This window comes from Columba livia, chromosome 6 (assembly GCF_036013475.1).
Source record: "Columba livia isolate bColLiv1 breed racing homer chromosome 6, bColLiv1.pat.W.v2, whole genome shotgun sequence".
Classification (NCBI taxonomy): domain Eukaryota; kingdom Metazoa; phylum Chordata; class Aves; order Columbiformes; family Columbidae; genus Columba; species Columba livia.
In genome coordinates this window covers 35827533-35850807 of record NC_088607.1, presented here as the reverse complement: position 1 = coordinate 35850807, position 23275 = coordinate 35827533, and the positions used below count along the sequence as shown (strand labels likewise).

The following is a 23275-nucleotide window of genomic DNA, read 5'->3' as shown; positions in this document are numbered from 1 at the left end:
GTCATGTCGCCCTCCGGCCGGGGACACGTCAGCGGACACGGGGTGTTGTGGAAGAAGGGTGGTGTGTGGGGCGGGTGGTAAAAAGTGAAGGCAGAGCCCGAAAGTTTCTAAATCGCCTCTTTTTAGAATAAAATGAGGCCTGCGGGGGCGGGCGGGGCGCCCGTGACGCCATCAGGCCGCGCGGATGCGCGGCCTGATGGCGTCACGGGCGCCCCGCCCGCCTCCGCCCGCCGCCGCCATGGAGTCCAACAGGGACGAGGCGGAGCGGTGCATCGGTATCGCCCTGGCCGCCGCCAAGGCCAACCAGCCCGACAAGGCCCGCCGCTTCCTCGAGAAGGCGCAGCGCTTGTACCCCTCGCCCCGTGTCCGCGGTGAGTCCCCGGGGGAGGCGGATCGGGGAGCCCAGCGCGGGGGGGGGGGCAGGGCCTGCGCCGCCGTGACTGACCCCTCACCCGTTGGCGCATGCGCGGCTATGGGCTGATGAGGGCGGGCTTCGGCAGGTCTTGGTTCTCCGGCTGTGTTTTGCAGCTTGTCTGCCCTTCAGAGAGCCCTGCCACCCTCTCTTTTTGGTCACACGAGGCCTCTTCCCCCTCCCTCAAACACAGCCGGCCCTGTGTGTGTTGTGCTTTTTCTTCCTGATTACAGAATGTCAGGGATGGAAGGGACCTGTAAAGCTCATGCAGTGCAATCCCCCCATGGAGCAGGAACACCCAGATGAGGTTACACAGGAAGGTGTCCAGGCGGGTTGGAATGTCTGCACAGAAGGAGACTCCACAACCCCCCTGGGCAGCCTGGGCCAGGCTCTGCCACCCTCACTGGGAACAAGTTTCTTCTCAAATTCAAGTGGAACCTCTTGTGTTCCAGTTTGAACCCATTACCCCTTGTCCTATCACTGGTTGTCACCGAGAAGAGCCTGGCTCCATCCTCCTGACACTCACCCTTTATGTATCTGTAAACATGAATGAGTCACCCCTCAGTCTCCTCTTTTCCAAGCTCCAGAGCCCCACCTCCCTCAGCCTTTATTACTTCAGCAGGCCTCATCTGATTTTGGTTCTCCGGCTGTGTTTTGCAGCTTGTCTGCCCTGCAGAGAGCCCTGCCACCCTCTCTTTTTGGTCACACGAGGCCTCTTCCCCCTTCCTCAAACACAGCCGGCCCTGTGAGTGCTGTGCTTTTTCTTCCTGATCGCAGTTTGCGCTTCTGCGAAATTACCGGGTAGGAACAGCGACTTTTGGAGGAAAAAGCGTGGCACAGTGCACAGAAAAGCCCACCCTGATGAGGATTGCTCTTTCTCAGGAGCTCTGCTAAGGCCCACACCAGAAAAGCAAGGTCTGGATGACAGCAAACACCAGTTTCCAATGTAAAAATGTCGTATTTGGGCCAAATCCTGTGCACTGAGACAGCCAGAGTAGAAGGTGGGATGCGCGCTGTTATAGAACTGGGGTGCATTGGGGGAGGGTGGAGAAAAGGAGATATTAATTTTAAATACATTGCGCTAATTTGGTGCCAGACCCAGCTGAGTTGCTGGTACAAGTTTCACGTCTGAGCTGCCGTACAAGGAGCCTTCGCTTGATGTCCTGCCGGTTGCTCACCCCTGCACTTGGGGTCCGTACTTGGGAGATGTTGCTAAAGATCCCACAGTTACACCATGGTCACTGAATCTTTATGTAGTTTGTGTGCCCCCGGGAAACCTCTTTCTCCTGAATTATATTGGATTTGGCAATGAGGAGCAATGTGTGGCCTTGCGTGGCCGGCACTTCAGGCACTGACCCTGCAGGTGTCATCACAGGATCAGCAAAGGGTTTTGCAAGGGGATTTCGGTCCTCTACGCCAACGCAGCCCGGCAGGCTAGTAGAGACACAGTCTCACTGGTCATCTTTAAGCAGGAGTTTTGGAAAAATGAACCTAAGTTGAGCAAATGTTGGCTAATGAGCAAGTGATCCGTAGCACGTGCTTGGTGGGGAGCTGAGCTGGCAGAACCGAGAACTAATTCAGCAAATCTCTGTTTTGGTAGTTCATTAATCTGTGCTGCACTGTGACTGCATGGAGGACCAGCGTGGCTTCGGGGTGCGGAAGCAATAGGACAGGGGCTGTAGAGCAAAACAGGACCGAGCTGTGTCTCCTGGGGTTGTTTTGGGGAACTACACTACCAAAAATCTCTTGGCAAGCTGTGGGGAACTGAGCCCAAAACATAAGGAGGGGGGTGGGTGAAGGTGCAGCCTCATGGGATGAGATTTAAAAGTACCTGGCACTTTATTCCAGGCTTGAAAGGAACAAAAGCAAAGACTATAATTTTGTGAACACTCTAGTGGTGTGAATACAAGTGAGGGAAGGATTTATTTTTCTGAAAGCCGAAATCCATGAAGCCCCCAGGCTCAAAAGCTCATCCAGCAAGTTACTGCTCTTTAACCCGCTGTCATTTCTATCCTTCGTCTTGTAACAATCGCCTGTATTGGCTGTTGGATTATTGAGTGTTTTTTTCTTGCCCCTACAAGCTCTGCAGGGCAGATAGGATATCTTGGCTCGTCTCTTGGCCTGCAAGCGTTGTTTGAGCTTTCATAAAGAACGTGATACCCCCACAGTGCAAGGTCTGTAGGGCGCAATCTGCAGGAGGAGGTGGGACGTCCTCGGTTCTAGGCTCTGGATAAAGGACTGCAAGCTCGTCAAGTTGCTGATGCCTTTGTAAACAACGTTGTCTGGTTTTAATCGTATTACATGTGCCTGTTCTGTTTAATGGGGACGCAGTATAGAAACTTCAGAAACTACAACCATGAAGGCATCGATCTGATGTTTGATTAAAAAAAAGGCAAAAATAGTTTAAAAAGATGGCGTTATCCAGCTGCTAGGGAAATGCATGATGGAAGGGTACTTTTGTGCTCAGAGGAGCTTTATTGGGTTTCACAGTGTTGTCACCTGTGCGGCGAGGCCAGGCCTGCACGCCTGTCCCCCTTGGCTGACAGAGGGCAGTGTCCCAGCCTTGCAAGGAGGCGGCGATAGTCTGCAACAGTTTCCCCACTTAAGGGAAACTGAATTGATGCAATTCATATTAGGTAATTGAGAGAGAAGGTGGTTTTCACAGCTGCTTCTACACGCATCGAGTACATAGGGGAGAAGGCACAGGGGAACAAAGCACCTTTCTGACTCGGGTGTTACGGGTCCCACCGTTCTGCCAGCAATCAGTGCTGCAGCTCTGTCCCCAAAGGGGAGTGTTGCTGTGTCCCCCATGTGACTGGCATCCCACAGGATTATTTTCTAAGCTCCGGCATTGTTGCATAGCTTACCCAGCACAGTAGGTTTTCAAAGGCAGGAGCTAAAGAATAATATGCTTTATAATATTCGGGAGAATAAGCATGGAAACGCTTTGCTCTTAAAGAGGGATGTGGGAAAAAAATAAGAGGACAAGGATGCGCTGCTTTGGTGATCCGTTGTGGCTCCTGGACGGTCCGGCTGGGCAGGCCTGGGGTTTTGGTGCAGGTTGAGTGCATTGGGAGAGGCAGGCAATGTCTTCTGCAGCAGCCCTCATATCTGGGCAAGAAGCAGCAGGAACTCAAGGGTTCCTTGGGTCAAAAGGTGATGGTCTTCCTGAGGAAGGGTTGGGGGGTCTTTGGGCGGTGACAGAGATGAAGAGGGGTCTTTACCAGAGAGTGGAAAGGGCAGATTGAACTTAACTTCTTGATTTTTTTTTTTTTTTTTTTTATTTTCATCTTTTTCTCATTTCAGTTCTGCTTGAATCACTCAACAAGAACGAGCAACCGGCCAATGGCCAGTCCCAGTCCAGGGAGTCCACAAACCCTCAGTTCAAGAAGACGAGCGGAGACTTCCCATCAGCCAACGGAGAGGCCGGTGGGGAGGCCCCCAAGGGCTACACTCAGGACCAGGTGGATGCAGTGAAGAGGTGTGTGCTCAGCTCTCTTGGGCTTCAACCCACGTTTGAGTTTATCGTGCAGTCTGTTTTTCACAATGTTTTAAAGATGGAATGGTGGAACAGGAAGGAGGAAGGCGGAGAGAGTAGGTTGGATTGGGCAACAACTCATGTTCTGTGCCGTGTAAGGAGATCTGGAGTGGTCAGCTTTGAACCGTATGTGGTGGGTTTTAATTCACTAGGTGTTCAAAAAGGTATCTAAGGTTCAAAAGGTATCTAGGTGGATTTATAGCTACAGCAGCCCTAGGAGGCAGGTAGTTTGGGTTGAAGGAGGTTGAGATTTTGCCGCCAAAGGCATGTACGAGTACCAGAACCCTAGGCACGTGGGCCTTTTCCAGGCTGAGGTCCAAAGAGGCATTGTGGATGCATTCATCTCATGGTCTTCACATTGATGTTTGCTTTACTGTTCTTCAGTAATACTGTCGAAAATCCCATGTGGTCCTGAGGTCCACTCGGTGGAAGTCACGGCTCATAGTTTCCAGTTGGCAGCCCTCCTGCTCTAAGCTTTGCTCTAGTCTCAAGTGACAAGACACACTCCTCTTCCTCTCTCCTGAGGATATTCTGCTCGCGGTCTCTCTTAGAGCCCGATAAGGTAGAAATCCACTGCAGGATGCCTCACTCTGTTAGCACGTTACACTTCTAAAGCCCCGGCTGGAAAGTCTCAACATATGTTTATCTAGTCATCTGTTTTCCCAACCCTCTTTCAAGCTGTTCTTTATTCCTTTCTACCATTTGCAAATAATGGAAGTTGAAGGGCTGAACTGCAGGTGCGGTCACTTGGTAAACTTTGTTTAAGGTTATGGACATGGTCTGACTTGCGCAAGAGCTGCTCTGGCTGATGGACTCGGGGGGATGCTTGTTAGGTCATCCGTTTCTCCGAAAACCCAGCCCGCTGTATTCTGTCTCATCGAAGTCACGTGAGGAAGAGAAACCATCGCTGGGCTGTGAGCGTGCACAGAATGAGCTGGCCTGGATGCACAGGCCTGGGCAGTTCCTTCTTTCTTCCTCTAGAATTCAGCTGATGTTATTTGTACGTTTGTGAATTAACCCAGTTTGAGGAGCTTAGGGGGGGAAAAGCTGATAGCCCAGCTATCCTTCAGATCCCAGCCTGCCATTTGTAGTCCCTCCCAAACAGCCTCCAAAACATCAGTGTGATGAATCTGAGGCGTATTTGCCAAACCCATTTGTCAGCGGGTGATATCATTGCCTGAGGAGAGGCCCTTCTACCTCTACTGGCTCGACTTGTTCTGTGAGAGTGTTTTTGTGCCAGTAACGCAGCACAGCGGGGATGAGTCTGTGAAAATAAATGGGTCACCCTCTGAGGAATTAGAGCTGAGTAACCCAGCATTCACCGAACAGCACTGATCGAAACTGCGATGCATGAGATGTTGCAGAGTTGACACATTCGATGCAAACGTGGTTTTCACAGCTGAAACTCATTCCCTTTGTTTTCTCCCCTCTCTACTTGCAGGGTAAAGCAATGCAAAGATTACTATGAAATTCTGGGGGTAAACAGAGAAGCTTCCGATGATGACCTGAAAAAGGCTTACCGGAAACTTGCACTGAAGTTTCACCCAGATAAGAACCACGCACCAGGGGCTACAGAGGCATTTAAAGGTAAAGAACGTTTCCAACTTTGCGATTTGCTCTCAGGCGATGGTGCTGAGTTGGGCTAGCAAGGACTCTTAAAAACCACCTCACAAGTCAGGTATAATGAAATAAAGCTCTTTATTGTAAAGCTGTCTCTCTTCCAAGCTGGTTGTATTAAAAACGAAGTATAGGCGTAAAATAATAAACACAGGTTGGCATTTGTCGCTGCTAGTCAGGCAAGGAGAAGCCTTCCTCCCATTTCTCCTGGCAGCCCCGTGTGTTGCCCCAGCCTCCTGCCACGCTGCCCAGGAGGAAATGCCCTCCAGATGTTCACCATCCTCTGATTTTGGAGAGATGCAGGAGCAGGGAGAAGCTCCAGCTCCTGCAGCTTACCTTAAAACTGGAGTAATTTCCCAAGAGAAACGCTGTTGCTTGGAATGTATTACTCCCATTTTCCCACGCGAGCTGTGGAAGTTTGATCATTACTGTTGAGCTCAAGGCAGAACTTGTTGATGCCAGTTGTACAACGCTGGTTTTGCGATGTTAAGCCCTCAGAATGGTCTGATTCTGGCCATCTTTGGAGCAAAATGCATGAAACTTCTGCTGGAGTGGGGAGCAAGGCTAGCCTAGCATGAGTATATTGATACAGTATTTGGGTAAGCTGCTGGTAGACCTGAGTTCAGCAGTAAAAGTCTTATGTAAGGTTTGTTCAAGTCTTTTAAGTCTTAAATCCATAACCGATAAGAGCGTTGCTGTTAGCAAATAACGAGCTGACCCCCAGCTACCTGGGCTAGCCTGGTTTAGCATGAGGCCTGATTAAAGAGCGAGCATCTGCAGACATCTGTCTACGCCACATGTGCAATAAGCCGCTGTTCGATAGTTCATCCTTCGGTCCTTGCTAAGTGGCGAAAGGCAGATTTCTTCACCTGTAATCTCAAATAATGATGTTTGCCGAGGGCTTTGACAAGAGTTACGTGCCAGAAGTCGCGCGTTAAGCAAGGTGCCCTTTATCCTCCGCTGCGGAGCTATCTGCTCTCGGGTTATCTCTCCTCCAGGCTTTGCCTCGTTGGCTCCCCCGTCCTTCAGCCCCCAAGAGCTGAGCTCCTGGTTTGCAGGACTCACTGAAGTCCACCTATTTGGTTCCAGAGGGTGAAGGAGGGAAACGTGCACTACCGTGAGGATTTTAGTTGTTTTTTTCTTGCGTTGATGTATTAGCTGCAGTCTTGGCATTAGTCTTCCCAGTGACAGCTGATAAAGCATTATGTCCAGTCCATATTTGCTGTTGGCTGCAGTCTGTCTTGCAGCAGATTTGCATCACTACCTTTGACTGACATTGGAAAAAAAAGAGTTGAACCTGGCTACTTTGAGCTAAAATGCTGATTTGGAATGAGGTGGTTCTTGGGCTCTGTCAGCAAAAAGTCAGGCAACAAATAAAACCCTGAACTGCTTCAGTTTCATTAACTAAACGCACAGTTTGAAAGAACAAGCTAAAATGCTGAGAGTCAGTCCGTGTCGTCCAGCTTCCTTGCCTGGTTGTAGAAATGTTTACTCTGCGTGCACTAATTATAACCAAGAAGGAAAACAAGTGTATTGACATTACATCCTTCATGCTCCAAATCCAAGAAGAAACCGTACACCTCCATCTGACTACCAAGAAAACCTTGAATCTTGGAGTTCATCTCCTGCAAAGGGCACGTATCTCTTTTCCGTCACTTCTGCTACTGCCTTTTATACACCAGGCAGCCACTGCCGTGAGCATTTTTGCCTCCTGGCGACACAGGGTGAGGAGAGCAGAGCCTCTGCAGTCGTGTAGGGAGGCTTTGGGTAGGTTGGTACAGAAGGGAAGTGGTAAACTGGAACTGACACACAGAAATAAAGGAGTGGCTGGCAGGCATTGTGGTAGAAAGGCTCAAACATGCTGAGGTTGGGAGGAGAGTGACCTGGGGAACTGGTGGGGGGTTCGTTCCGGTACGTTTCTACCATCGCACTCACTGTTAACAGGCCTTGTAATTGTGCTCCTGACTTCTGGCATCTGGAAATGTTGAAATTCACAGCTGGCAGACACAACTTCTAGCCAGTGTTTCCTTACTGGCTTTGATGGGAGATGTTAAAGTCTCTTTCAGTGATCTAGCCTGTATTTACATTCTTTGCAATTCTGGTTTTAGGCTATGACATTGAATTCCCTTATTGCCACTTGTGAATAAAATTTGTTGACTAAAATTGCGTTTTCCTATGCAGTTGCTTACGGCTGAACGATTTGGGCATTACTTGTTGAAAAGAAATAAGTTTAATTAGGCGAAATGTGTAGCTGCTCTTCTACCAGTGTTTCCTTCACAACTCACGTGTTCATCCAAGAGGGTTTCTCTAGGGATAAATACCGAATTCATACCAGTCATATCATAACTTCTTCATTTGAATTAATTAAGGCCTTTTCCATCGAGCCTCTTGATGTGGTTTCTTTCTGTCTTTGCCAGAAGCGTGCTGTGCCACTGAAGTACCCTGTTGAAAAGACGTGGGCAGTTGCACATCTCATTTGTGTAATGAGAAGGGCAAGTCCTGGCAGTCTGCAGGGCTAAATGTATTATCTGTTGCAGAAAGAAGCTAATTGCGCCCTTATTGTCGATATTTCAGCCATTGGCAATGCGTATGCAGTATTGAGCAACCCAGAGAAGAGGAAGCAATACGACCAGTTTGGAGACGAGAAACTCAACCCTGCTCGGCATGGACACAGTCACTCGGACTTCCACCGCGGGTTTGAGGCAGACATCTCCCCCGAGGACCTCTTCAACATGTTCTTTGGTGGTGGCTTTCCTTCTAGTAAGCACATTAAACCTTAATTTCTTGAATGGGACGCAATCCTTTTGACAGAGTGACAGTGCGGTAGCGATTTGTTTGGCCGTGCAAGGATTGCTGAGGTTGATGAGAGAGAGTTCGCCTTCACACTTGACCCAAACACCTAGAGTTTTCTAAGTTGTTCAGATGGGTACTTGGAGAACTCAGCGTCCAGCCGGTAGTATCATCAGAGCTGGACATCCTCCCAGCCTCAGGTGGTTGTTGTGATTCTGGCAACATCAGCTGTTAGTAGGTTGGGCTGAATGTTAGAACAAAAAAATACTCGTTTTAAGGCTGGTTGTAAAAATAACCCTATTCTGAAGAAAGCTTTCCTGCCCGGCGGCTTTGGAAGTTAAATCTTCTCACCAGAACAAATGATGGTAACGCCTGGGCCTTGTTCTTGATCCGTGTCTGCCACGCAGCTGAAGCAGTTTCTCAGAGATCGGTGTCATTTCCTGCTTTCCACTGTGCCCCATAAAAAAAAGAGGGAAGTGTTATTTCTAGAGCATAATTTAAGCCTCTTGAAAAACAAAACCAAACCTACTCCAAGGGAAAACAGGAGGTTGCTATTTTAGCTCAGTCTTTCTTTCCATTCCTCACTGTCCCAGGAGGATTTAGGGCTGCTTTCTCAGCCAGTGTCCCTTCTCAGCTGTAGTTTTGACATTTGAAAGACGACACGGAAGAGCTATGTTTTTAGGGTGGAAAAACTACCAAAATTATTTCTTTTTGTAATTGGTTTTAACCTAAGTTAAATTCACTTAGAAACAAGGAGGCCGGTACAAGTTGTTCTCTCTACATAACTGACCCTGCTTTGAGCAGGAGGTTGGATCTCCTGAGGTCACTTCCAACTTGAATTTTCGTATGATCCTGCAAAATCCTATAGATGGATCTCTGTGTCTTACATACTCTGGCTGTTGTGTAATGGGTTTTTTGCCTATATAGGTAACGTTCACGTATACAGCAATGGCAGGATGCGATATACCTACCATCAGAGGCAGGACAGACGAGAACACCAGGGTGACGTAAGTGGAGAACAGGCTGGGGGGCTGGGAGTCTAAAGGTTTTTCCGATACGTGGATTGTGAGCTGGTTGGAGCGGCTGTCTTGCGAAACAGTGCTGCTGCTTTCCAGCCCCCTGGACAGAAAGCTGCGGGAAGTGAGCTGCCTTCAGAATTTACGGTTTAATTTACTGGTGGTTGTTCTCTCAGGACTCTCCTAGCTGGCGTCCAGTGGGGAAAACGCTGGCGTGTCTTGAAACGGTGCTGCCCCAAAATAAGATTGCACCAGTAAAGCGTACCTGTCTTTACTGCAGAATAGGCGTTTCCTTTCTGATTTAATTCTGTAATTTCAAAAGGTAAATCTGCTTTTCGGATAATGTGGGTACTTGTGACTCCTCCCAACATTCTGCCTTTAATTCCAGTATTGAAGATGAGGTGTTTCTAACCTGTGATGCTTAATCAACCAAGGAGGATGCTTCATAGCATGAGCCATTTTTATGTTCTCACATCACAGAAAATCTATGTATATCTGCAGGACTCCAAGCCCTCTGAGCTAGAGATGTGAGAATGAAGGACTTCCTAGACATGGGTTGTTACTGAAGGTTACTGTTTTCTGGGGATAGCAAACTATATTTAAAACAAAAAAATGGCAAGCGAACAACCAGAGCTTCCTGAATATTTTTCCTCAAGCTTAAAGGGGAAGGTGTGCTCTGCTGGAAATGGAGGGAGCTCAGGGGGTGAGGCAGAGGGGCAATTACTTTCACCTGACACTGAAGAGGGGAGAAGGCTTTCCCTAAGCCCAGTTCTGCTCATTAGCATGAGCATTAGCATGCTCATTAGCATGAGCAGAACAGACACTGTATATGCTCTAGAAAACCAAAATACGGGAATGAGGCTTTTGAAATTCACTCACAAAGTTCCCCCTGCCAGCCCCCTCTGCCCTTTGTTATATCCAGAAAAGGTGCAGTGGTTTCGGACCTTTAGAGTCATGCTGCCCTTTCTGGAGGGGAACTGTGGGCTGCTGGGTCCCCCCCAGTTATTTTGGGGTGCCTCCTAAGCCCCATGCCTGCGCAGAGCAGGAGAATCGAGCTTGCGTTAGGGCTGGGAGGGAGGGAGAGCGGTGCTGTGGGATCCTTGCGTACAGGCGGCACTCTACTCTGCGTTTCTGTTCCTTCAGGGTGGCCTTGGCTTGTTTGTCCAGCTGATGCCTATTCTCATCCTCATCATCGTGTCCGCTCTCAGCCAGATGATGGTCTCCAGCCCACCCTACAGCTTGAGCCAGAGGCCGTGAGTACCTATTACTCTCTGTTACTCAAAGATTTATCCATCCAGGGAGGGGGTTGTGTTCTGGAGGGCAGGGTGGCGTGATGGGGTAGAGATCTAGGCTCTCTGCTTTTCCTTTCTTTCTTCTTTATCTCATCACACCATTGCTCTTGCTGCCAGATGTCTTGCACATCAGTTAGGGCCTCCCAGTTCTCCAGCAGGTCTCGCAATGGAAGGTTGGAGGCTGCTCCCTTGCCTAAGGGAGGATGTTCTTTGACAGGGACCTTCTGCAGCCCGTACACATGGCTGGGTCTGTCTGTCCTAGAACGGGACAGACAAAATGACTTTGGTAGACTGTAGCCCAGCACCAAGATCCCTTATGCAGAATGAAGTGAGGTGTAGAGTTAGACTTGGGTGTGAAAAACAAAAACCAGATCCGCTCTTCATGAAAGCTTGGCTTATGGCTAGTACAGATCAACAGAGGAAGAGAGGAAGGAATAAAAAGGCCAATCCCATAGGGTAAAAGACCCTCCCAGAGAAATGCCCTATTTTTGAGCTCTGATCTTGCCATTAAATAGCTATGGGCAGACATGTACTATGCGAAAGTGAAACTGTTTCGTTCTAGATCCTGTGGAAATGCCCCAGTCTGCTCACTTGGCTGACGAATGCAATGAGTCGTTACTCACATTGCAGTGCCAACAAAGAACGGGAAAACAGGCGTGATTTCTGGCTGCTTGCATCATTCTTGACAAAAGCTTAGTGTATTTTCAGCGGAAGTTCCTTATGCGTATTTAAAGAGGCTAGACTTGCTTACAGCCAGTGGGCCCTGTTTAGTTTTGTGGGTGGCAACATTTACCTGTGATGATGTTAAATACTACCAGACCCAGCTTAGCTTTCAGGTCCGAGGTAAAGACTATGACGTTAGTGCTTGGAACCGAAAGATGGAGCAGTTTTTAGGAGGACACAGTTAAGGGTTGCTCGAGAGGCTAAAGAGCGTTGAGATGTGATTTCTGCAGTTGATATTAGGATTATAAAATTAAGCATTGTATGTGTATCACAGTTTGGTTTATACTGTTGAAGAGGTGGTTCGTAGGACAAGAAGGCGTTTGGTGGAGAGCAGCTTTTAAGTGGGCAGGGATTTGCTTCCAGCTTTGTCATCTCCCCAAGAAAAGCCACCCCTGAGCCCCAGGTGTTCCCCTGCTGCTCGGTTCCCTGTTCCCTTCAAATTAAATTATCTGGGGAGCAGAGGCGTGCTGTGTCGGCAGGCGGAGCTGCTCGCTTGCTCGCTGGCTCGCTCACGCAGGCAGCCGGGCCCCTTGCGCTGCTGGATGTCGAGGGAAACGCTGTGCTTGGCCGTCGTTCGTCAGGAAGCTGGAGCTCGTGGCGCTGAACTCGGCGAGCAGGAGGCGAAAAGCTTTTGAGCCTGGTGAGATATTAATGGCGCACGGAGATTTCCAGGCCGCTTCTTGATATTGAAGCTGTCACTGAGAAAGGCAGAGTGCTAAAGAAACTTGTCATTAGGTCGCCTTTGTAAAATCTCTTCCAAAAACTATGCTTTCTGCTGAAAGACCTGTGTAGTCGTGAGCCCGCCTGTGCAATCCTGTTCTTCACTAACACCTCCTCGAATTCACTTCGACTTACTTGCAGGTCTGACTTCAGGTGGCAGGTTTCTTGCACCAGGTCCTTCCCTTACTTTCGTGCTTTATGCTCAAGTGTGCTGCTGGAGCTCTGCAAGCTTCGGTCCTTCTCCTTTGAGGGCACATTTTGCAGCCTCTGTAGTTCATCTTTATACAGAAGAGAAATATGAGCTTGAGGACGGCACAGGGCTCTGTCTTGACAGGTAAAATAGCGAGGCGAGCTGCTTCCAGACTGCTGCTTTGCCAGCAGGCACTGCCAGGCACGCATCCGCTTTTGTCTCAAAAAATGCCAAGAGAGCTTTTTGGCCGTGTTCAGTCTATGTGATTACCCACCACTCGACCCTGAGTGCTGGACCTTGATGAAACGTGATGAAAACGTCTTCGAATCACTCCTGTAAACCCTGATAACAGACTGAAGGGCGAGCCGGATGAGTTAATGTTTATACCTGCCTTTTAAGAATCATGCTCACTTTTAACACAGCAGCCAGCTGGTATTTGTTATGGGAGACTTTGGGCAGGTCTCCAGATGGAGCTGTTCCTGACGAACCCAGCGTCTGGGCACAGGTCCTGTGTTACAGCTTGCAAACACGCTCTGGGTTTGCTGGGCTGTTGGGGAAAATAAGTACAGGGCTCTGTGCAAAATGCAAATCCATGGGGGTAGGGTAAGAAGAGATTTCCTTCTAGAAGGTGCTCTCTGTGCTAGTCGGTGCAGGCTGGAGCGTAGAACAGGTCTAATTTTATTCTTGCAGCAACGGCGTTGGTTGCAGCATGTGATGTGGTAGAGGAAACCGATGCTGGTGGGGTTAGCAAGATATCTTGGCAGAGGGAACTGCGTTTGGCAGATGGGGCAGCCTTGCTGAGCAAGGGGGCGCTCCTGGGTGGCTGTGACAACCCCCCCCGGCTCTGCCCTCACTTCTGCCATGCTCCTCTGTGCTGGCACCTGGCTGCTCTTGCCCTGTGCCCCACAAGCATCGGCCTCTGAGCTTTGTAACCATCCTTGGGGCTCGCTGCCAACAACAGGATGGTGTCGTCAACAAGGAAATTGCAGGGAGATTTAATTAGTGCTGAAAATTCTAATGAACAACTTGAAGTGGGTTTAGGCCGTGGGCAATCTGCCTCAGAGTTCTGTCGGTATTCAGAGCTCTGCCCACCTAGCTAGAGGCCTGGCGGGTTTTTTCTCACTTTTCCACCAGAAATGTTTCTCCTTTCCAAGTCTTCGAGCCTGGGGATGCACAGGAGTGATGTATGTTCCCAGTGGTTTGGTATCGTGGCATGTTGTGTGTTTTAAAGAGCTGGGGGCTTTTTGCTCTGTCCTGCACTGTTCTGACTCTTCTCCCTGAACCAGGTCTGTGGGCCACACACACAGGAGGGTGACAGAGCACTTGAAAGTCGTCTACTACGTATCCGAGAACTTTGCAGATGAATACACGGGCACGAACCTGAAAAACGTTGAAAGGAGCGTGGAGGATGACTATATTGCAAACCTTCGAAATAACTGCTGGAAAGAGAAGCAGCAGAGTGAGTAGTGCGGGGTGAGGAGTGGAGGCTTCAGGAAGGTCTTTAGCTGGGGACTGGCCTGTGCTAAAGCTATACTTTAGCAAGGTGCGAGCACATTTCCTGTGTTGTAGGTCTTGTCTTTTCTGTCTGTGACTTTGTGACAAATCCAGTATGTGGTTTTTTTTGTTTTGGTTTGGTTTTTAATGCTGCTGCAGAACTGGTCAAACAGGAGTTGTTCCCCAGAGGTTCCCCTGCTGTGTCAGGAGGATATCTCTGATTTCCAGGGGAGGCGGAAGGTTGCAGCCATCTGATTTTCAGGAGGCCCCCCGAGATCTCTGTGTAATATTTTAGTTTGAAGGCGTGCTGCCTGTGGTGTCCTCCGTCCCTGCTCCAAAGGCTGCGGTGGCAGCACCGACACCGCCTTGCCTGCTGCTGGGGGCACGTGGGGTTAGGAGGGATGGCGTGAGAGGTCACTTGGCCGCCTCACCGGGCTGCAAACTGTTTGCCAAGTCCCGGGGGTGACCTGACTTACCCCTTCCCAGTGGGTGATGATCACAGCTCTTGGAGCAGTGGCTGGGGTAGGATTTGAGGCACTGCTTGAACCCCGAGTGGTGCCGCATGAAGCCAATGCTCTGAGCGTCTGCCTTTCTTCTTCCACTTTGCGTCAGCTGCCTCCTTGGACTCAAGGCAGGTCCCATCAGGTTCCTCGGGCTTTCCCTGGGATGGATGAGCTGTCAGCAGACGTTACGCCCATCCTGTCCTGAAGGGCACGGGGCATTTCCTCAGCTCCATCCTGTGCTTCATCTCGCCTTGGAGAACTCGATGTGCCTCCTGTTCCCAGCAGAGCCCGTGGTTGAGACGTGGCCTGGCCGGTGGGTTTCCTTCCACGTCGCGTTTGTAACGCCAGGTTTTTTCCCTTTCGCAGAGGAAGGCTTGTTGTACCGGGCACGCTACTTCGGGGACTCGGATCTGTACCAGCGAGCACAGAGGATGGGCACCCCCAGCTGTAGCAGACTGTCAGACGTTCAAGCCTCTCTGCACGGATAGTCACCGCCTGCCGGCTCAGCAGAGGTCTAAGTACGAGCTGGTGACGCTTCCCCTGGCAGTGGAGCAGGGCACGATCGCGCTTTTCACACTTACTTAAATCTCTGTTTGAGACGCAGATCTTCCTGAGTCTCCTCTGGATGCCCACACGCCACGGGGGGGAAGCACCCCCTTCCACCAAGCGTACACTCGTTAATCGGGAAATTGGTTTTGTTTAGTTTGCATGTCGGCACCCAGGGCTCTCTCCGAGCTCACTGTTTGCTCTGGCGCTGTCGGTGTTGGGTCTCTAGCAACAGCGCGAAAGCCACAGGCACGTTGGTGACTTGGCCGAGGTCTTGTCATCTGCGTGTTCATTACCACGGCCGTGCACGCCTTGGCTGGTGGGAGGATTTTACCAGCCGTGGCAGCCAGCCGCCACGTTTTAATGACCCTTTCTTTGGTCGCTTTATTGTCCGCTTTACTGGAAAAGCTGTTGTCCCCTGGCACTTGAAGCAATATGATGACAGGGAAGGAACTCCCACCAAACAGATGTTCCTTGCCCCCCCTGTTGCCTTCCCACGACACTCAAGGAGAACAAAGCAAACAGCCTGAGTTCACAGCAGGTTGTAGAAGTAACTTACTGCGTTAAACTGGGAATCAGAGTCAAGACAGCTGAGGGGGAGTCTGGACGACTCGGGGCTTGGAGAGCTTGAATTAAGGCGAGCCCAGGGAGCACGTGTGGGACCGGCTGTGCCGGCTCCAGAAATGCACAAAAATAATGGGAAAACATTGGCACGGGGTTTGGGGTCCTTTTTCTACCTAATTATCTGGGCTGATTTCACCTACCAGATGCTGCTGGGATGGCTGTAAAACGTACAGGTCCTTCCTACCACAAAATTATTTGAAAACAGGGTTTCTAAAGAAAATAAATGGGAAGCGGAGCTTGCACCGAATGTTAGTTGTATGGACAGCATTTAGGCTTGCAGAGACTTCTTGGGAACGGTGCTTGGTTTGTTAAGGAGATTTAACAGGGGAGTTTTCATTTGTTTTTTATTTCCCTTGGCAAAGGGAGCACGTCCTAAAGTTTGGCCTTCAAAGCAAATCCTCTGGGTCGCATTTGGCCTTTTTTTTTGGGTGTATCCTGTTTTGGGAACCATTCTTGATAACGCCCGCTCTCGTTTTGATAACTGCGCCTCTTCTTTCATGATAGACCTTAAGTCCTTGCTTTTCTTTGATTCCCTCTCTGTACCCGCGGTCTGAAAAGAGAGCAGAGGGATTGAAATACCGTGACTGAAAGAGCCGCTGCCCGCGCTGGGGGGAAGGAAGGGGAGGAGGTGCAGTGACGTGCGATCGGCCGGAGACTGACACCGCTACCGCTTTTGTTCCCAGGCTCTTGAAATGCCTGAAGACTTTTGGCGAAGCGCCCTGAGCCCAGGTGGCAGACTCGGTATTTAAAAGAATTCAAACCTTATCTTAAAAAATGGAATCGAAGAATTTAGCAACGCACAACTGCCCTTTTTCTTCTCTCTGCCTGTCTCCGCCGTTCGACCGAGGTCTCAGGCAGCGATTAGGACAGGAAACCAAGCTGCCCATCTTCCCCCTTCCGACACTGCGACAGTCTCGTTGCTCCTGGGATCCCACCACCCCGAGAACAAACACGTAGAGTGTAAAATAGCACGAACTAACTGCAGGAAGCCATGAAGCAAAGGGAGACCCTTCACCACTGCGCTGGTCACTGCCGACAGAGAGAGAAATGGGGACGATTTGGTGATTTAAAAAAAAACAAACTTTAGTAAAAAAGAAAATATAATCTATTTAGAATTAATTTATAGCTGTATATATGTTGTACTTTTAAACTATGCAGGGGTTGGATGATTAAATTATTTTGTTTTCCGCCCGGTTTGGTGAACGGGGGAGCGGGAAGCTTCTTCCCAGAGTGTCTCGCTCTGCAGCGCCGGACACACTAAACCAAAAATCACTTTGCGGTTACTGTATTTTGCTTTCTGGAGGACGGCGGTGTTCTGCGGCTTGGGATGGCGATACCTGCCTTTCGGGTTCTCATAGGAGAAATTCCAAATCTGTAGGGGGGGGTTAATGAAGAAATGGGGGAAGCTGCCCAGGTTCGTGGTGTGGTTTTGCAGCGTTGGCAGAAGCTGCAGCGGGTTGGCTGAGCCCCGGCGCCGCGCTCGGCGAGGGGAAGGATTGTCCTGGGTGCTTTTTGCTCACCAGTCGTTGGGTTTATTTGTGCACGTAACTCCTTTTTTTGTGCAGACTCTGCTTTAATTTTGCCTTGTAATCAGCGTGCGGCGTTCGTTCTGTAAAGAGGGCTTTCCACCAGCCGTCTCCCTTTGTTGGGCTTTTTTATTAACGTGTCCTGCACTTGGGGTTGCTCACCCAATGCTCCCCTTTGCAGCGTGGCTGTGGCCTTCACACCCTCTAATGTTTCCTAGAGGAGACCTGTAAAATACTGCGAATCCATAAGAAACGGAGCTTTTTATTGCTTCTGTTGAAAGAAGTGTTGCGGGGGGAGATGGGAGGGTTGGCCTGATCTCTCCTCAGGCCCCGTCTCTGGATCCATCGCCGTCAGGCAGGACCGGCATTAGGGCTCTTGAGGTCGGAGCCATCTCTTTGAAGCAAAACTGGCATAAGCAGAGCTATTTCCCGTGGAATAAACTGGATTTTTTTGGGGGAGGGTACTCTGCAGTTCGCTTTTGTCTAAAGACGTTTCCAGCGAGAACCATCCCCAGCACCCTTGGGAGAATGAACCGAAAGCGCGGCGGCTCCCGGGTGCGGTGCCGGGGCTGGGAGAGCTGAGAGCTGAGAGGTGAGGTGGGTTTGTTTCTTTGTTGTCAAGAATCCACATGCTCTGTCTTTGGCTATTTATTTATTTTGCAAAACATCAGCTGTCCCATGAGCTGCAAGCCTTTTTATCCCACAGCCGCCAGGACTTGCACCTGATTTTAAGGGTTTTTTGGTTTTAAATGAATCTTCCGCCTTTGGAAGGAATGGGGTGGAAGTGCGGCGTTTGGAAATAGCTCTTAGTAGAGGCACAGGCTGGCCAGCTTGAAAAGATCACGGGAAGGGGGTTAAGCAGAAATCACATTCGCAGAGTAGCTGAATGTCTTGCACAGCAGCATTCCTTGCCCAGAGCCTGCCCGCCAAAACCTTTTGATTACCTTCTTTTTCCAGTAGATACCCGTGGATAATAACGAGCGAGAAGGCTTAGATCCTAACGGCTGCTCACAGAGGCTGTACCTCTCGATTTAGAATTAATCATACGATTGTACATGTATAAATAAATGTTTATAACGTGAAAGGCTCCGGCTGTGTTGGTGTCTTGCAGGTCCTTGCCCAGGCCAGCTCTGGTTTTACAGCTCTGCCTTCGTCGCATCCGCACACATCAACGAAATTCAGCATCTTTGCAAGTCCCGGCAGCCGAGAGCACCCGCGGCGAGGTGACGGCCAGCGCTCAGGTTGTCTTTGCTTTCACTGGGGGGGCTCCCAATGGGCCTCTTTTTCCCTAAATTCCCCCTCCCCAGGGCACTAAAAGGCTTTTCCCGCAGCGCTTGGGGCAGGTTGACCCCAGCAGCGCTCCCCTCCTCCCCATTCCCGCACACCCAAGGGCTGGAGGTTTGGGGTCGGGTTTTTTCCTCTCTTTTCCCTTTTTCCCCCTTCTCTGTGAGGTCACGTCGCTTCATTTCCCCTCAGTGGCGATGACTCAGCCCCGCGGCCTCTCCCGGTGCCCGTGGCACATCAGCTGGGAGCGTCCGGCAGGGACCAGTGCAGCCGCTGAGCAAACCCCCCGGTGCCACCGGCACAGACCTCGCTCCTTTGCTTCTTTTAAACTCAGGTGCATCCACGCCCCAGTTTTTGGGGTGGTTTGGGGTCATTCCCAGCCCGGAGCCATGGGAGGTGCTCTGTGTTGCGGTGTGCTGGTCCATGCCTGCTCACCAAAGGTGCGGGTGATTTGTGCTGCTCGTTAGTCCAGTGGCTCATTAGCCCCAGCTTTTAATTGGGGCAGCAGGCAGAGGAAGGGAGGCAGCCAGGGAAGCGCAGGTGCCCCACGAGCATCCTTCTCCAGCAGGTAGGGAACAACAGGGACCCCCTTCTTAGCACCATCATTTCTGGCAGTAAAATATGAGAGTTTATCGTTAACCCTGGGATTTAAATCCTCATTTGCCTTATTGGTGCTGACACCCCAAAAAATCTCCCTTTTCCTGCCTCCGCGATGGCATCTGGGAGCCCCGGGCTGATGCTGCTGCCACAAATATCGTCATTGTCACCTCCCAGGCCTCAAAATATCCTCCTGCCTGTCCCTGGGAGCTCCTGGCATGCTCCAGCGAGCTGCCAAACCCCAGGGACCTTGATATCCCCCCCAAAATTTATCATGGAAAGGCCATTTTGCTAAAAATAGTAGCAAAGCTTCACCTGGCATCGCCCACAGCTGGGGGGGTGCTCGAGGTGCCAAGTGACCACGGGGCGTTTTGGGGACGTGTACACGCGCGCAGAGGGTTGTGTCGGGCACCCCACGTTTGCCTTTGTGAGTCTGGGTGGGTTTGCTTTGTTTTCTTGCTGTTTTCTGCAAAGCCTTGATTATTCCTCGGAATAATAGTTTTAAAAAACGCGATGCGGAAGCCCCCTCGCCCACCCTTGGCAAGGCTGGCAGGGGACAAGGGGTGTTCCCCTCGGTGTGCTGAGGAGCTCAATATATAAAAATACATGTATTTTTGGAGCTCTATATATAGCTCCAAGACACGAGGTGCCTCAGCAGGGGATGGCAGCACATCCTGAGCTGCCCACGTCGCTGCCGTCACCACGCTGTAAATCTGAGGAGCTGGCCTGTGCCGCCGGGGCCAAAACCTGCTCTGGCAAAACATCTTTGGGTTTTGAGTTTCCTTTCCAGCCCCCTTGGCTGGTTTGCCTGTGGTTTTGCTGCTGGACAACCCCACCTGACCCTGGCATGAGGATGCTCTGGTGTGTGACCCTCTGAGAAACACCCCAATCCCCAACTTTCTAAGGGAGCACCCCCCTCCTGTTTTGCACAAGGTGTGTTTCCAGCTGTACCTACTTGTTGCTCTGATTGCTCACAGGTGGTGTTGGTGAGCAGCCTCAGCTTGAAATACTCCAGTTGTGGGTTGTCCTCTTCAGAAACAACTCTTTTTGGTTGAAATTTTTAATCAAAGAGTCGCTGTCTGTCCACAAGGAGTTGGGAAATAAGAGACACCAACAACAGGAGCCTGAGCCAGAACAAACTGGCATTTGGATTCTTTTTTCAGGCTGGTTTTATCCCCCACACCTTCTGCAGGCTCTTCGTTTGCCAAGCAGCTTAATTACACTTTAGTGAAAGCCTTTTTCTCCAAGTGGCTCTAATTGCAGGCTTGGCTAATTGGTCTCATTTTTTGCAGTGTGTTTGGAGCTGGCCAGCGCTTCCCCCTGGCAGGTGTGACACTCTCCACCTCCCTCCCTCACAATTTTAGCTGATTCTCCTGGTTTTCTGCCCAAAACACTCCCCGGGGAGGAGCAGCAGCCCCTTGCCAAGGGGCCAGGACCCTTTTTCTCAGGGGCCAGGCACCTGGCAGGCTCGGGGGTCTGACTCAGGCCCTTCTGAGTCACAGCCCCATGGTCTGTAATTAAAAGTGGGATTTCCCCCCCATTCCCCAACCCTTCAGCTCCCACCACAGGGAAAGGCTTCCCAGGGATGCCAGCAGGGATTTGGGGCCAGCCAGGAGCAGTTGCATCATCCTCATCCAGACCCAAGTGACAGCAGGGAGACAGGAGGTTATCAATTAAAACAGCTTTTATTAGAAAAGTAAAAAAAAACCAACAAAACACACCCCGATACGATTGCATAGGAAATCTTGCACTTGAACATCAAGTGTATGAGTGTCAACTGTAACCAATGAAGTGCCAACGGCGTGTCACGGTGAGGGGTCCTGCCCTCTGTCTCCGCGTCACCTCCTCGCGGGCCCCTCTCGCACCGCTCCTGCCTCTCGTGATCAATGACAACGCGATTTCGGACCCCCCCAGCCCCACCGGGAGCCCCAACAGAGCTGCCCAGCTGCCAGCGGCGGGGTTTTTGTCTTTGATCCAGACCCACAGCCCAGCAACACTCACTCCCACACGCACCCTCCCCCCAGAAACCCCATTGATTACAATCTTTGTTACAAAAAAAACATAATTAATCAGCCAACAGGAGACCATCTGCCCCCCGCCCCCCCAGCAGCCCCGCTGCCGCGTCCGGGGACGTGGTCGCTGCAATCATCCCACAATCATCGACAGCGTGAAGTGACCTGGGTCCCGGTCCACTCCGCATCGGGGGCGCCCCGGCTCAGGCAGGCGCCCCACAGGGACCTCCGCCTGCCCAAACTACTTCCACCTACAGCCCTACTCCAGCCTAACCTAAACTACAGCGGCTGCCAGGAGCCGCCACGCTCTAACTGACTCTTCCAAAGCACTTGGATAAGTCGCTTCTCCCGTCAGCACTCCTCGATGAGCAGCTGCTCGGAGCTGTACAGCTTCTTCTTGATGACCCTGAAGCCCGTGCTCAGCTTCAGCGGCGCGAACGCCGGCCCCGAGGCAAAGAGTCCCTGGATCTTGGGCCAGAGGCGGGAGTCCAGCCGCAGCACCAGGGTGAGCTGGAAGGTGGGCACCACGGCGGGGTCCACGGTGATGTGCCCCACGTCGTGGCAGGCCTTGCCGTGCTCCACGCAGAGGTCCAGGAGGGCCCCGCGCAGCCCGCAGGGCTCGCTGCAGGCCAGGCGCAGCAGCTCCGTCCTCACCTGCACCAGCAGCTGGGCCGGCATCAGCAGCCGGGAGCAGCGCTTGGCGCCCAGCGGGGCTCTGCCCAGCGTGGCCTGGACCAGGTCCATCAGGTTGGAGCACAGCAGCTCATCCTCGGGGTCATGCAGCAGGTCCAGGTCCGGCAGGGAGGCACCATCGGCATAGTCGGCATCTGTGGGGAGGACAGGAGGCAGGTCAGCACCAGGGAGGGGTGAGCTGGGCACATGGGCAAACACTGAGCCCAGGGGTCTGGGGTGGAACTGAGGCAGAGGGGCCTGGCATCAACCCCCCCGCTCCCTCCCAGCCCCTGAGAGACCCCCACATCCCCCAAAGGGACCCCAGGTCTCTCACGACTGTCCCCTCAGGAGGAGTCGTCTCCCTCCCCGGCAACCTGCACTCACCTCCCTCCGAGCCGGAGGCGCTGCCCAGCGACTCGCAGTCGGATGTCTCCAGCCGGCCCCGCTCGCCCCCCGCCAGCCGCTCCCACAGCCCCGGCATCGCGGCCCCTCCGCCTCCTCAGCGCTCTGCTGCGCCGGCCGCCCCCGCCCGCCTTATATAGCGGCCGAACGGCAGGCCCCGCCCCTCCGGCCCGCTCCCGCCAATGGGAGCGCGGGGCACGTCCGCGGCGTCTCTCCTGCCCGGTGACAGTGGGAGGCCCCGCCCACTGCCCCCCGCTCGGCTCCGCTCGGCTCGGCCGCTGCAAACGGCGCCGGCGGTTGCGTCAGGGGGGCCGGGCCGGGGCGACCCGCCCGCCGCCCTCGGCAGCGCCCCGCGGGCTTCCCCGGCTGCCTGGCACCCCCCAGGGCCTGGGCTTCACCCTCCGAGGGCCTGGGCCTCACCCCCATGCCCCGCAGAGAGCCCGGGGCTCAACCCCTCACAGCCTGACTGGGCTCTGGGCCTCACCCCGGCCCTCCCCTCATTGCCCAGCCCGGGCCTGGGCCTCGCCGCGGGCACCCCGGGCCTGGGCCCGTCGCAGGCCCCAGACACGTCCCGGTCAGGACAGCAGCAGCCAGAGAGACACAGGCCACGGCAGGTTTGTGCCCTGCTGGTGTTCCCTGGCGCCTCTCTGGGCTGTGAAGTGGCCCCGGCTGGCGCAGAGGCAGCCGGCAGGTGACGGAGCCGTGAGAGGTTTCCTGCGTGCTGCTGCTAACGTGCCCGCTGATGGCCCTCACCGTGCAGGCCGCGTTTGTGTGCCGGGCCTGGTCCCGCCGCCACATCCCGCTGACCAGCTCGCGTTCGCTGCTGCGGGTTACAAACCCAACCCGATGGCGCTGCGGGTCACCAGGGTGCCGCTGGCCCATCGGCTGCCGTTGGCCCAGGTTCTTTAGAAGGTAAGAGCCGTGGGAGTGAAATGTGTTAACATTTGGTGATTAGGGAGGCAAGAGCCAGGCATGGCCGGGCTGGGATGCGGGTTATCCGGTGCCCCAGCTGCCTCCCACAGCGGTCCTGTGAAAGGGAGGCAAGATAGCGTCCTCCTCCTCCTCGCGCTCCGCTCTGGAAGCGTGTCCCCATTCACAGGCCGTGCGTGCTGGCCCCTGCGTACGTGACCTGTCCGCCGCCAGACCCTGAGCAGCGCGGGGAGGCGAGGGCACATTAATTGGCGATAAAGAGCTTTGTTTGTCCTCCCGCCGTGGAGGAGCTGAGCGCGCTCTGAAGTCACTCTGGGAGCTATCTCGGGTACTGTCCTTCCCGAGCAGAGACTGATAACAGCCCAGCCATAAACACAGCGCGGAGCG

At 52.4% G+C, this 23275-nt stretch overlaps 2 protein-coding genes across 4 annotated transcripts; one reads left to right on the top strand and one right to left on the bottom strand.

The window, feature by feature from the left end:
- The first annotated feature begins 186 nt into the window (after positions 1-186).
- Positions 187-18075, top strand: DNAJB12 (DnaJ heat shock protein family (Hsp40) member B12). 3 transcript variants are annotated; one of them, XM_065068087.1, is made up of 9 exons: positions 187-371; positions 3719-3893; positions 5392-5537; positions 8142-8327; positions 9285-9364; positions 10517-10626; positions 13585-13757; positions 14662-14813; positions 16149-18075. In XM_065068087.1, exons 1-8 carry the CDS (start codon positions 197-199, stop codon positions 14781-14783), a joined length of 1167 nt encoding a protein of 388 aa, XP_064924159.1. In that variant the 5' UTR covers positions 187-196; the 3' UTR covers positions 14784-14813; positions 16149-18075. The 3 variants fall into 3 exon arrangements, with proteins under 3 accessions (XP_064924159.1, XP_064924161.1, XP_064924160.1); XM_065068089.1 differs by having other exon boundaries at positions 195-371; positions 14662-14807; XM_065068088.1 differs by having other exon boundaries at positions 195-371; positions 16024-18075.
- A 2463-nt stretch (positions 18076-20538) lies between these two features.
- On the bottom strand, positions 20539-22099 carry DDIT4 (DNA damage inducible transcript 4). Its single transcript, XM_065068090.1, has 2 exons — positions 21941-22099; positions 20539-21711 (listed from the first exon to the last, which is right to left on the bottom strand). Exons 1-2 carry the CDS (start codon positions 22035-22037, stop codon positions 21236-21238), a joined length of 573 nt encoding a protein of 190 aa, XP_064924162.1. The 5' UTR covers positions 22038-22099; the 3' UTR covers positions 20539-21235.
- Between the last annotated feature and the right edge of the window lie 1176 nt (positions 22100-23275).